Here is a 13711-nt window from a genome sequence, read left to right as displayed (position 1 = left end):
CCAGCAAGTACCTTTTTTTAAGCGCTGAAGAGACATGAGCTCACTGAACAAGAACAGACACGTGGGGTGACCATTCTGCTGCCTCAGTGAAGCAGGACAGACCCCGAAAAGCACCGGGAAATACCTGTGCTGGAGCCGCATTCTGCCACGTGTGGGTCTCTGGTTCTCGCAGAAGATGCCCCTGCAGGCTGGGGTTTGCTGCCCAGCAGTGGAAAGGTGTCTGACCTGTTAAAACATACACCGAATTTTCATAGGAACAACGATATACCCCAGTCAGAGCCCATCTAAATCTCTGCGAAGGCATTTTAAATTAACAATTGTCAGTAATAAAATGAAACAGTCCATGATTCACAGTAAGAAACATCTACATTGTCTTCCTCTCATGGCAAAAAACCCAAACCATTTCTTCTTCAGTTTCCAGGCTATAATAAGCAAACTTGACCCTTCCTCTGAGCTCATTCTTTTTCTTACTAGTTTCTCTAGGCTGTGGTTCACACACCTTCTGTGGGAGGATAAAGTCTTAACGCAGCGTGTAGTGCCCTGGGTTCCTACGGCTGCACCAGGGCTCTCTTTCGATTTCAAAGCCAGCACAAACTACAATAATATAATTAAGCAGCTACTGTACAGATAGGAAACCAAAAGCCAAGCCCCCAAGCAATGTGACAGAACACGGCAGAGGCTGCGTGGGACTGGCACTCACGCGACTCTCCCGCGGGGCCCCGCGGGCTCGGGGCGGGCGAGCGAGCCCTGGCTGCGGGACGGGGAGCCCGCCGACACCCCCGGCCTGCCGGCGGAGCCGGGGCTCTCCAGATCGGAAACGCTGCTGCCGAGCTTCGCCCTCTTCCTGGCTGCGCTGTTCCGTACGGACCTGAGGGAGTTCTGCATCTGGGCGGGGTTTGAAACAAAACAACAGGTTTTATTCGCTGCACAGGAAAAATCCTGTCTTAAGCAACAGAAAGTACGTTTCTGAGAGTGCAGTTCAATTCACAGGAGCCAGCGCACGTGACTCCACGTGGGTTATGCAATATTATAACGATCCCTTTCCTTGCTTTACTTCAGAAGAATAATTACCCTGCAGGTAAACGCAAATGCACAGCGACACTGTATCCTGGCTTCACTCTGCAAAACACAAGAACAGATTCCTGCAAAATTCCTTCAGCTGCTCTTCTCTTTCTTAATGAACTAAAGCAGGGTATGATGGCTGGTAGTGCACACATCTGGGACCTCAGGCTTTCCACAACAGAACCGCACGAAGCTGCAAAACATGCAGCAGTGGATCCAGAAAACCGTGCCCGGCAAGCAGAGCTCCTACCCAAACAGGCAGGAAGATCTGTAATGACCAGAGCTTCGTGCTACCGCACAGCCTCTCCTCTTCTTGCTGAACACGTGTGAACCAAAACAAATTCTTCCGTCTGTTGCCCACCTCAAGTCCCGCTCAGCACTGACCGGAGGGCGGAAGACGGAGACAGTCGGGCAAAGCCACTCAGTGCAACAGCAACCGCTCTCCGACCCGCAGAGACGAGACAGGATTTGAGAGGCAAACAACTCCTGTGAACTGTGACAGAACCAAGGATGCGTTGCACGGGATCATGGGGAAGATCACACAAAATGCCATCGTACCTACGCTGCAATGGTTTTGATTTGTGCTGGTGAGGGTAGTGTGGATACCGTTCCAACTCCCCCCCGCCCCTGGAAATAATCCAGTGGTATTAAATATTTTCTGTGTCATGGCTTGAGTGGCACATACTGACTACACATAATTACCAGTGTGTTTCCAGGTCCAGGAGGGTGCTGACCTGCCAAGCCCAATGCCCAACGTGCCTGTGTCACACGAACAGCCGCAGGGGACACCCCCTCACCCAGCTCCACATCAGACCTCACTCCACAAAACAAGGACTGAATTCCAAGAGCTGGGTCACAGTGCGCGGGTATCAGGACAGCCCGCTGCAGCAAAGCCGGGACGCTGAGGAAACTCCTGGGCTGAGCCAAAGTAACCTTCACCATGGAAGTTATTTGCTATTTCGGGCCCTTTGTTATAACTGAAGAAAGGATTATCACTTAAATTTGCCGTGAAATTTAAAATAGGTCAATGCAATGCAAACAGAAGCTGCGTAGAGGTCCAGAGCTCTGCCTTTGTCCTACGGCAACTGAGAACATCACAACTTGAACTTGGAGGAAAACGTGGGAAATCAAGACACCTGGAACAAACTCGGGAAGCGTGATTCACCATCAGCTTTTCCGTCAGACACCCGGGGACTGGACACAAGAGGGAGGTGGTTCTCCATGAGAACAACCAGCCATCGGAATCGCCGCCCCAGGGAGGTGGGGGGTTCTCCAGCACTGGACGCTGGGCCAGCTTGTCTAGACTGGGATCACAAGGTGATCCTTGTGGTCCCTTCCAACCTGGGATTCTATGACCTCATTGAAACCTCCTGTACTGATGACAGTGCCACAAAATTAAAGTCAGAAACATTATCTCCTGACACTTGTTCAGAAAGATACAATATATGAACAGTGAGAAGTGCATTATGTCACATTCAAACCAACCTCTTCTTGGTCCACTTCCTCGTCGTCGACGTTCAGCTCTGACAGATGGGCCGCAAGCTTCCCATCCACGCCGCTCAGCCACACGTCCTCGCACTGCTCGCTCCTCCGCGTTGCGACAACGAGCCGCATCCTGTCGGGCAGGGTGCTGGCGAGGCGCGGGATGGGGGGCACGGGCCTGGCCCCGCTCAGCCCGCGGTGCCCCAGCAGGCTGGGCCGCGGCTGCAGGGCGGAGCGCGCGTCCCGCGGGTCCTGCCCTGCGGAGGACAAACGGACCTCAGCCCTGCACTCACCGCAACGAGCTTCACGTCTCGTTTCTGTGTCACACCCGAAAACGCCTTTTACAACGAGGTGAGAACGGAAAAACGTGCTTAGGCACGCAATTTTAGTTCCTGTTATAAATGTGTTTTGTTTGGCTGAGTAGGAGCAGATTTGAATAAAGGCTTTAAGAAAAGCAGAACAGGTGCATGTTTTCTCACATATTTAGAAGACGAAAGGAACAAAGCATGCCAGTATTTGAATCCACTGAAACACAAAGACTTCCCTTTCTAAAAGAAGCCTCTGGTGATGTGACGAGACTAGAGCAGCTACAAAACCCTCAGTTTCTAACAGAAATTCGGGCATTGCATAATTCCGCATTTACTTGCCACCGCTTGAAACCACCCACGACGCAAACCTGAAATCCGTTTTCCTCTCCTGACATCACTCCTACCTGTGCTGTCTGCTGGCTGTTGAGCGAGAAGGTGCCTGGGTGCGCTGGGCCTGGGCAGCCCCTCGAAGCTCTTGAGCGGCCAGGAGCTGGAGAAGCTCAGCCCGTTCTCGCGGGGCCCGTGTGGGGAGCGGGCCGGCGGGGAGAGGCGCCTGGGGCTGTGCCGGGGGGAGCGCCGGGCGCAGGACGGCAGCGTGGAGGCGCCCTGGGTGGCGCTGGGACCCTGCAGGGACCCCGTGGGCTCCGCTTGATTGCAAACGCTTCTCTGGGACTTGCTGGAAAAATTGAGGCTGGCACAAACTGAGCAAAGAGAATGAAAACAGTATTTGCTGTAATTAGCCTCTTTGATGGCGCTTACAATAGTGTACAACGAAATAACACAGCGTCTATAGATAGTCGCAACCGAAGGTCAGCATCTTACCCACACTAACTGCGTTTTGCAAATCGCATGGTTCCTCGCCCAGCCGAACCCGCAGCCTGATTTTGATCCCAGCAGCAGGCACCGGCCGGCACGGCAGCGCCCCGGCACCCGTCTGCTAACGGCTGCGCGCAGGGCCCAGAAATTAAAGCAACGGTATGAGAACGAGAAGCTTTCCGTGCGCCAACACCGGTCTGCGCCCCACACCTCGCGGGGACCCGAGGGACGTTCACCGTCCCGGGGGACGAGGCTCCGACCTGGCCCTCGCTGGTACCTGACCGGTGACAGTCCCAGAACTCTCTAGATCAGTTTGTCAAAAGCAGTTCAGGTTCTGTCACACATCACCTTTTACACAGCACAGAGTCAGATACCAACCGTGTGGGTTGCAAACTCATAACCACAAACAGGAGGGAAGTGCAAATCTGGCTGAACAGGGGCTGAACAACCTTTTAGTGATAGTTTTTATTTCTTAAGGCGGCATAGAAATAGAGGCACTTCCAAAGCAACATGCACTGACTTATGACAGAGTCAGAATCCACGTACCTTTGTCTTGCTGACAGTTATTTAATCCTAAAAACTGCAAACTGTCCACACTACCGCTCCTCCCGCGTGTCTGTGTGCATCCGAGCGCCCCGCATTTCCCCGAAACCTGAGGCTGAGGAGAGCCCGGAGCACCTTCCGAAACAAACACAGAAATAACTGCATAAACACTTCACGCACGATATTCGACAAAAAATACACCATCATATTCCATAGTGAATTGAGACTCTTTATCTAACTTCCAGCATCAGATATAGCTACTTTCAAAGTATTTAATTCAGGAGTTTCCAAGCAACCTCACAACACTGTTCATGGGCACAAGCTGGAAAAGCAGCTGCTTGTTCTTCCAGGGCTCTTCTCCAACTGAGAACTGCAGGGGGTCCAAAGGAGCCCCCTGAGAGCTGCTCTCTCATTTACGACGTGACAACAAAGGGAAGACAAGGCCTCAGAGCCCCAGAACACAGGGAGTTTCTTCAGCGCGGTGAGGAACGCTGGCGCGTGGCGGCAAGGCCGAGAGCGGAGCCGCCGCGGCAGGGACAAGTCAGGCCCGGGCCTGCCCGCTCTCTTCACGTGCCTTTCGGCTATTAAAACAGATCACGGAGTCTCGCTGCCAGCGCAAACGAAGTGGAGCGCTACCCCTACGCTCTTCTGCAGGCGTGGTTTGCGAAAGCATCAAAACATTTTTAACCTTTAAAACAATCTTCAGAGCTTACTCTTGGGACAGCTTTGCACCGCAGCTGCTTACGCAAAGCAACAAGAGAAAACGTGCAAAGCTCCAAGAGCCACGCACTGACTGCTCCTCTGAAGAGCCTGCCTGCACAAACACCACCTCCCCAACGTGCCGCCTGCTTTACGGCTTGGCGTGTCACACCCTGCCAACAACGCCGTGACAGCATCCTCTTTAGATACTAACTGCACTGCAGCCAGCAACCTTGTCCTCTCTAAAGTCAGTACAATTCTGTGTCTCCTATTAATTTAATTTGCTGCTTCATCTGTGTTTTACGGTGTGAAAGAACCTGGCCTGAATCATGCTGTTGCTGATCTACATGGCACTTCTTCCTAACGCTGCAGAAGCAGCGGACAGCTCCGTATCTCGGGGACGGCCCGAGCGCTGTCCTCCGACACGCTGCCCACATAACCACACTATTTCTTTCTGGTCTCGCTGTCTGCAAAAAGAGCTGATCTATAAACTCCCCTGGGTCTGTGCGGAATAACGAAAACGTGTGTGCACACAGCAAGACTGGCAAACAGCTTCTCCTGCGCCCAGCAGTCAGCTCTTTGTGGTAATGAAAACCAATAACAGAATAATCAAGAAATGATAAATTGTGTTCATGAAGCTACGAATTGACACTCGGGTTCTTCTAAAAGTGTTTTGCAAACAGCAGATCGCACGCTTTCCCGTGCTGTGACCTACCAGCGCAATCAGAGGGATGCTCCCGGTTCAAACCCACGCAGCTCGGAAGGAAGTTCCTCGCAGCTCTTCTCCTGCTGCCAAAGAGCTGGTCGCCGAGCGCTGCCCCTTGGGACGGCCGCAGCTCCGCAGGGTGGGGGAAACCGCCGCAGGCAGAGAGCTGCGGGGAAAGGAGAACGCAGGGAGATCCAGGTGTGCGAAACCAGCGCACAGCCCCTCCCGTGCAAACACAACCACCGCCGCACTTTGCCACCCAGCGCAGCCCAGACCCGCCTCCCTTTGCAATAACGCTACACGAACCACTGTCGATATGTTCAAGACAATGGACAGAAAATAAAGGGTCTTTTTCCCTATCGCTTCGACAACAAAAAGCAAGAGTGTGTCCGTGAGCCTCACCCCACCCACAGAACCAAGTGGGATTCGGCATTTAAGCATTATAAAGCATTTTAATTCCTTTCCAGTTCTCACCCTAATACAGGCCGACACTATTCACACTGAAGGAAAAGAAAAAGCAACAAAAATTGCATTAACATCTTGAGCGACGTACATCAAGCCACGTAAATATTTAAACAGCCAGCGGCTCCCCGAGGTGTGAAACAAGCAGCTCCGCACTGAGTCTAAACGCTGCGCTTGGTAGTGTCGGCATCTTGTAATGAGAACCAGCTATAGCCAAAGGAAAAAGCTGAGTAACATTAGTATTTAGCAGAGAAAAGATCATGCTTTAAATAAGGGTTTCTTGTTTTCTGATTGAAATAGCAAAATCAGTAATCATTTCCAGGCTATTTTAACTCTGCTCTCCCCTTTCACAGACAAAACTTCGCACTGAGCCCAAAAGAGAAGCCAGAACAGAAATGGAAATATTTATCCAGTACTGGAAAGAACAGCCTAAAGCCAAGCCTAAAACCCTCCTTTACTCAACGGAGCGCTTGTGCGAGCGGGGAGTTTGGATCTGACACATACACAGCACATTCATTTATAGAAACGTGCACTTTTTAATTTCACTGAACATCTCAGTTCACCACAAAGACAGACTAGATCCTCCAACGGGGAGCTTCACTAAAGCTGTTGCACCGTGACACTGCAGCTCCACCAGTGCGATTCAATTACCTCCCGCATCCCCAGCGCGGGGCGGCTGCAAACCGGGCACCCCCAGCGGGACCCAGGGCTGCCCGCGGCTACCGGACGGGGCACGGCGCGCGGGGGCCCAGCCGCGGGGTCCGACCGACGGCAGCCAAGCGCTCCCGGTTCATACCCTGATGGGGATTCATTTCATATCCTGATGGGGTTTCATTTCATATCCTGATGGGGTTTCATTTAATGTTTCATATTTTCAAGGGGGTTCACAAAACAAAGCGTGGCCAGAACTCAAAACCTGAAGCAGCACAGTCATGAGATGAGCAGCACGGCTATGAACACATTCTAATTGTTTTAAAATCATTATGACGGTTACTTGGTCACATAATATCCTAAAAATAGAAATTTTTATGGTTATGGAACACAGACAAAAAACTTCAAGAGTTTCCACAAAAGCATCAGGTCCTTTCCAAACAAAGCAGATCCGTTTCCAACGGGAGGTGGCAGCAGGAGCCCGGCAGAGCCCCGCAGGAGCCCGGCAGAGCCCCGCAGGAGTGAAAGGCTTCAGCAGGTCGGACCTGCAAATAACGAGGCTTTGCAAAGAAGAAACAAGTTCCGATCGCTGGATCTGCGGTAGGCACACTGCACTAAACGGGTAGGAAGCAGCGCTGTGCTGGCTTGTCATCGCCCGGGGACCCCGAGGACGCCAGGTTTACTTCACAGATGAGAAAAAGGGGGAAGTGGTTTGCTCCACATTATCACAAGTTGGGATGAAGGCGGGGATGAGAGCTCGGCATTCCTGCCTCTGCGATCAGCCAGCCAGCAAACATCGTTCTCAAGCTACGCACCTTCCAGCCTGTGAATAAACGGTACTCCTACAAATTACTGACACCCCGGCTTTCCATACAGACAAAACAATATATGCAGAGGAGCAAATTACACAATGCTGACACAAGTGTACAACTTTGCTCAGTTGTTCCAATCCCAGCCACGGCAATAAAAACCCATTTCTTTCAAACATCCCCGCAGCACGGCTGGCAACCCTGAGCTTGCACACAGCCACCAAACACAGTCGCTCCCAAAGGACTGCAGGGACCGCAGGGAAATGGGTCGTCAATAGCCCAGGTCACCGTCGCCGACAGGAGCTGCCTTCAGACAAACCCTTGGAGGCAACGAACGTGCTTTATCGACGCTGCATTTTTAGTACACGTTAACTTACACGTTTTACTTCATCTCTTATCTGACCAGGAAAGTCTAGACACGGCCTTGGACAACCGCTCCGTAACGCGACCCTAAAAACGCTAGTAGGAAAACAACTTTAAACATTAAGCTCATTTCATGCATTCTTCCAGCCCCAGAATTACTCCAAAAGTTAATTTTTAAGCAAATTCATTTCAAAGGAATGTCTGAATTAATTATTAATTTTTTACATTCATATAAACGAGTCAACTATCTGAATTTTATGCATGATATACCTTACTGAAAACAGCTGAGAGGAGATGCAGGGCTAGCCTTCTTTCTCCCCTTTACTTAGTTTGCTAAATGTCCCAAGAAAAAAAGCTTTATTTACACAGCTTATGGCAAACTCCTTCAGTTAATAAGGAATGTCTTCAAGTAGAGGAAACACTGCCCAGGCTTATTCGTGTGCCCTAAGTGAAAACACAGTTCTCCTTGTATTGAAGGTGCAAACACAGCCCAGGATAACAGCAGATAGAAAGAAGTGCCCTGCCCCGGGGAGCTTTGCAGCCTGTGCAGACAGACAGACGTACAGCGACAGAAGGCAAACGATCAGGATGTGCGGATGGGGTAACGACGCTGTCAGCCGCAGTGACCCAGTAAACACTTCAGTACTCAGACCACCGCGGTGTTTCAACTCCCGTTACAGTAAACGCGGGTCCAGCCAACAGGACCCAGTGAAGTGTTGACAACAATCAGCTCTCCAGCCAGCAGGGGCTGCCCAGGCAGTCACCAGCGAGCAAACCAGGCGGAATCCCTGCTCTTGTCTCCCTTCCACACGATGATGAGCAGCGCCTGCCTCATCTTCTGACAAAACACCCCCACCACACTTCTCTTTGTAAACAAGGCTGTTCCTTCCCCCACCGCGGGCAAAGCCACAGGAGCTGCATTAGATCGAGTTCTGCCTTCCACAGGAGCCCCGGCACAGCAAAACAGTTTTTACAGATGCTGAAGCAAAAACGGAGTGCCAGCACTATTTCTGAGTGACAACCAAGTGGCACCGGCGTCAGTTCAACAACCGCTATCGCAGGGAGATGTACGATGGTTCAGCAGTGTGAGCAGACCAAACAGGGACTGTTCAGAGAGGCAAAGTCACTCCCTGAGCCAGGTCCAGCTTACATCCCACTTAACGTGTTGTGAAAGAGCTCGGCAGGCGGGCGGCTGTGTAACCGACACCAGCTTTTAAACGCAGCTCCCAAAAGCCAGTTCAGACTCCCTGTAAAGCCTTACGTCTGCCAGCCGTACACTCAGCAAAGAAACAGCTTGAATTTGCACATGGACACAACCACATTTTTCAAACCCACTGAACGCAAAGTATCAGCTGCTGTGCTGCATCAGCCTTCAGATGAGTCTTCGTAACGACGGGGACAGTGCTCGACATTGTTCACAGTGCTCAGGCAAACCGATACCACTGAAGCAACCTGGCGATAATGCAGGTGTAATTCGGTGCTGTGTTCATCTGCAGCCAAGCTAAAACAGGCAGCTCTCAAATCCTATCAAACGTGACCTCAAGTGTTAGTCCTGTCAGCACTTACCTGCACATAAACAGAAAGCTACGTGGAGTTACACTGCAATGGGAAACCAATTCCGGAGGTTTCTGGTTCTTCAGACACGTTTCAAGAGTGCAAAAGGAGCATTACGTGTTTCCCTTGGCAGAGTGCAGCTTATGAAGCCTTCAAATTCTGACACCTCAAAGCTACCGATCTGCTTTCTACCAACTTAAATATGCAAGAAAACAACATAAAATGGAAGTGAGAGGCAAACACAGCGGGTCAGAAGGCAGAGGGAAGAGACAGAGGCAAACGGAATCTCTAGGAGGCACAGGTTGTCTCAGAAAAAGTCATTAGTGCAAAAAATCTAGTTCTTATTAAATAGGAATAAATACAGGAGATGACAAACGGGATTTCCTCCCTGCAGAAGTAACTTCATTGCCACCTACAGTATAGTGCGTGGCAAAGGAGAAGCAAGACTGGTTAATGTCACAGCACGAGTCCCTGCAGAGCAGCAAGGGAGAGAGACTCAGGAAAGGAACCCGCGCCCATCGCCACACGGTCCTGCCCTCAACACTGCCAGCCAGTAGAGGCTGGAGCGGATTCCGTTCTCATTCTGCAAACACAGATGGCACAAATGCAAGTTCTACATCTGTTCACGAGTAGGAACGAAGTTAAATATTCAGCACAATACACAGGGATGTGAAAATAAAGATGATCAGGAAAGGAAAACATCCATTTAAACTTGAAGTGTTTGCATGATGTTATGGCAAAGTCTTGCAAGGAGAAAAGAAGAAGCCTTGTCACCCCACAGGGATTCAGTCACACAGATACCTGACAGCTGGGTTGGTTTGCATCCCAGTATTACATGGGGGCATTTACACCCGTGAAGTTCATGCTACACATACAAATACACAATACACAACCACATCTATCACAGTGGTATCAAGGATGTTCCTTAGCAAACCAAGTACCTCACTATCACTGACTTGAAGCCGTGAACATGTAGCTATTTCTCCAGGTCAAATTTAACTTCAAGTTCATGCTATTTGTAAGCGCACTTCACGTATGCAGTAAAACAGAAACCATAAATTATTTCTTTCACTTGCTCCAGGGATGGAAAATTTGGCCACTCCTCCCAATTTACAGGAATAAATACAACCACATGTACAAAAAGATTAAAAATTAATAATAATTTAAAAAAGAACAAGTTGCAGAGCAGTTGTGACCCCAGGGAAGGGCTGGTTCAGGCAGAGGAGAGGCCCTTCCACCGGCTTTGGGGTGTGCTGGTTGCTCTTCGTCTGCAGCAGCACGCAGCCAAGCCACTCTTAGTGCCACGAGCTGTGTTAGCCAACACCGAAAAGCGCTTCAAAAAGAAAAGCCTTCCTGCTCGAGAGGCGTTTGCTACATCACTTGGTGCCCACACCCTCTTTGCTCTGTAGATAACCCAAGGGAACTTAATTGCCTGATTCGTCAACTCAGAAAGACGCAGGTCTCTTCAGGAGTCTCAGCAAAGCCAATACCTGCACCAACAAAGGGAACGAGGTTGTGTGTGTACAAGTATACATACAAACTTAGGGATTTTACACTACAATAGCATTAACTCATGTTGCTTTTCATTAGGAGACGTTATTAAAAACTAGCGCTGTTCACGGCCTCATCCCATCCAGGAACAAGTTACTAAGAAACTAAGAGAGAAATTCTGAACACGCAAAGGCGGTAGCGAGGAAGTGTGCTCTGAAAAGATCCGCTGCCTTCAACTCCATCACTGCAGATCAAGTTACGATAAATTTAAAACATGTCCAGTTAAAGACAAAACAAGACCCACCAAAAACCACAACCACACAGGCAGCTGCACCCTCAGGTCTTCAACACAAAATGTGCCCCCGACCAGGACACTGCCAACATCAAAGGGACCTGAACACCTCCCCAAAGGTTCCTTCCCTTTGCAGCTGCCAACGTGGTCAGCAAGTGGGAAAATCAAAACTCAGAACCGCTGTTTCCTACGCTTTCCCAGTCAAATCAGACCGAGGAACAAGAGGCACACAGGCACCGGGCAGCCCGCAGGTTTCTCTAGAGGTCAGCACGCTGCCAAGAAGCGCTGGCTCAGCCTCGCTCCAGAGCCCTGCCGCCCCGAACCGAGCCCAACAGCTCGTGCCTTCAGGAAACCCCTCACGGCCCACCAGCTGCTCTCAAACACAAACGTACAACAGAAGCCCTTTCCCCACTTTTGCATGCATTCCCCGGATTTCGGCTAGCCGTTGTCAGGGACGGGTCACTAGGGCCAGATGTGACAAGTGACGCATTGAGTCCAGGTAACCTAAAAATAAAGATGTTTTTTTTAATAAGTGATATGTTGTCTGGTTCCTGTGGTGTTAAATCTGACATAAGGTGTCCTCAAATCTGCCTTCCCAGATTGGCATACACATTGAGACCCCTGCACATGAAGTACTAGCAGCATCAGCCACACCTCACAAATACCTGTAATTTAATAAGCCTTTGGCAACTTTCAGATCTCTCTTTAGAGCATGCCTTAGAATAAACAAGCCCAGTGAGCTACAAATACCTACCTGCTCCACACTCCTTGTGAGAGGCACCTTGACTCCTGCTCCGCCTTCCCCGTCTCCAGCCTGCTCATTTTCCCAAGGCAGCTTGTTTTTTCCTTTACCCGCACTCAGGACTCTTCTTGGGCTTATTCCCCCATCGGCACACGCACCGTGGGAGCTGGAGTTGGGCACAGCATCGTCCTGCGCGCGGCACCCGCAGTAACTGTGTGCGCTCTGAGTCCTGCTGCCCATCAACAACCAGTCTGTATCTGCTCCGGGGGGCAAACACGAGCCCCTGTTGTGACCAGATGACGGCAAGGGCACAGCGTACTCTACAAAGCCTTGGTCTACCAGCTTGGGCAAGGTCCTTCTGGCCAGCCTAGCCTGCACCGCGTGCATCACACCATCCCCGTTCTCCTCCAGTTCCACGGCATCCACCGCCTTGAAGAGAAGGCCGGTTTTGCCCGGCCCCATGGAAGACGCCAGCACAGCGAACGCTTCCATGGCAGCGTGCCGGACCCTGCGCTTGCCGTCCAGCAGCGCTGGAGCCAGCCCGAACGCCAGCTTGGCCAAGTCCAGCTCCTCGCCCGGGTAGGTGAGGAGAGCCACGATGCAGATGTTGACCACCTCCTCGCGGACCCTGGAGTTCCTGTGCTGCAGGTACTCGTGCTGCAGCAGCAGGCGCAGCACGGGCTGCGGCCCCGCTGTCCGCATCAGCCGCAGGAGCAGGCGGTTGTACTCGCGTCGCACGGCCAGCTTGTTGTCCCCCAGCACTTTGGCAGCAGCCGACACCAGCGGCGTGAGGAAGGCCTGGGTCCGGTCGCCCAGGCGCAGGGCCAGCAGGTGGATCACCTCCAGCGCCCCCAGCACCACCTTGAAGTTGGAGTCGTCCAGGAGGGCGCAGAGGAGGCCGATGAGCCCCAGGACGCCGGGGGCAGGTGCGGCGCTCACGGCGGCCTGGCTGGCGGCTCCGACCGCCCTCTTCAGCTCCTCCACGGCCTGCGTGCGGCTCCGGTAGTCCTCCTGGTCCAGCAGGCGGGCGTGCAGCTCCGGCGGCAGCAGCCCGAACTTCAGGCCGGTGCCGCCGGGCTGGCCGGGGAGTGGCGCGTCCTCCCCGGGCGGCCGCGAGAAGGGCTCGGCGCCGGCCTCCTCGTCCTGCCGCTGCCAGGCCAGGCTGCAGAGCTCCCCGGGGCCGCGCCGGGCGGGGGGCGGCGTGAGGGCGCGCAGCGGGGCGGCGGGCGGGCGGACGGGCCGGCGGGGCAGGCGGCGGCGCCCGCGCGGGGCCGCTCCACACAGCGCCGGCCGCGGCCCCCACGGCGGCTCGGCGGCGGCGGCGTCGCCCTCCTGCCCCGCCGGCCGCCCGGGGCGCTGCGGAACGGAGCCGGGGCCGGGGCAGGGGCCGGGGCAGGGCGGCAGGCGCCGCTCGGGCCCCGCCGGGTGCTCCATGGCGCGGGGCGCAGCGCCGGAGCCGCGGCCATGGGCGGCCGCACCCGCCCCGGCAACGCCGCGCGCCACAACACCGCTGTCGCCAGGGGCCGGCGCGCGGCGCGCCTGCGCGGCACCGCCCACGGCGCGGCGAGCGGGGGGGAGCGTCGCAGGTCTGACCGCTCCTTCACGTCGGCCCCAGCGCTGCGGAGCGCGGATGCGCCGCGGCACACCCGAGAGCCGCGGGGCGGGGGCGGGAGGTGCCTGGGCCGCGCCGCCGGTGAAGCGGAGGCACGCCCTCCCCCTCCCGCGGTGTGG

General features: G+C 53.3%; 1 protein-coding gene across 15 annotated transcripts in view; it reads right to left on the bottom strand.

The window, feature by feature from the left end:
• Window positions 1-13560, bottom strand: part of TOGARAM1 (TOG array regulator of axonemal microtubules 1) — a 32998-nt gene extending 19438 nt beyond the window's left edge. For 9 of the 15 annotated variants that reach the window (XR_010472664.1, XR_010472663.1, XM_065063005.1 and 6 more), the window contains exons 1-8: window positions 11993-13560; window positions 5626-5782; window positions 4215-4370; window positions 3257-3553; window positions 2548-2801; window positions 1072-1119; window positions 701-885; window positions 125-225 (exon numbers count right to left, since the gene is read on the bottom strand). Coding sequence is in view for 13 of the 15 variants with exons in the window: in XM_065063005.1 (XP_064919077.1) it covers window positions 125-225; window positions 701-885; window positions 1072-1119; window positions 2548-2801; window positions 3257-3553; window positions 4215-4370; window positions 5626-5782; window positions 11993-13414 (2620 nt within the window). In the remaining 2 variants the exon portion in view is untranslated. The remainder of the gene's footprint in view (window positions 1-124; window positions 226-700; window positions 886-1071; window positions 1120-2547; window positions 2802-3256; window positions 3554-4214; window positions 4371-5625; window positions 5783-11992) is intronic. The other 6 variants (XM_065063011.1, XM_065063019.1, XM_065063006.1 and 3 more) reach the window with 5 other exon arrangements.
• Between the last annotated feature and the right edge of the window lie 151 nt (window positions 13561-13711).

This window comes from Columba livia, chromosome 5 (assembly GCF_036013475.1).
Source record: "Columba livia isolate bColLiv1 breed racing homer chromosome 5, bColLiv1.pat.W.v2, whole genome shotgun sequence".
In the NCBI taxonomy this organism is placed as follows: Eukaryota; Metazoa; Chordata; class Aves; order Columbiformes; family Columbidae; genus Columba; species Columba livia.
This window is presented reverse-complemented; position numbering and strand designations above follow the sequence as displayed.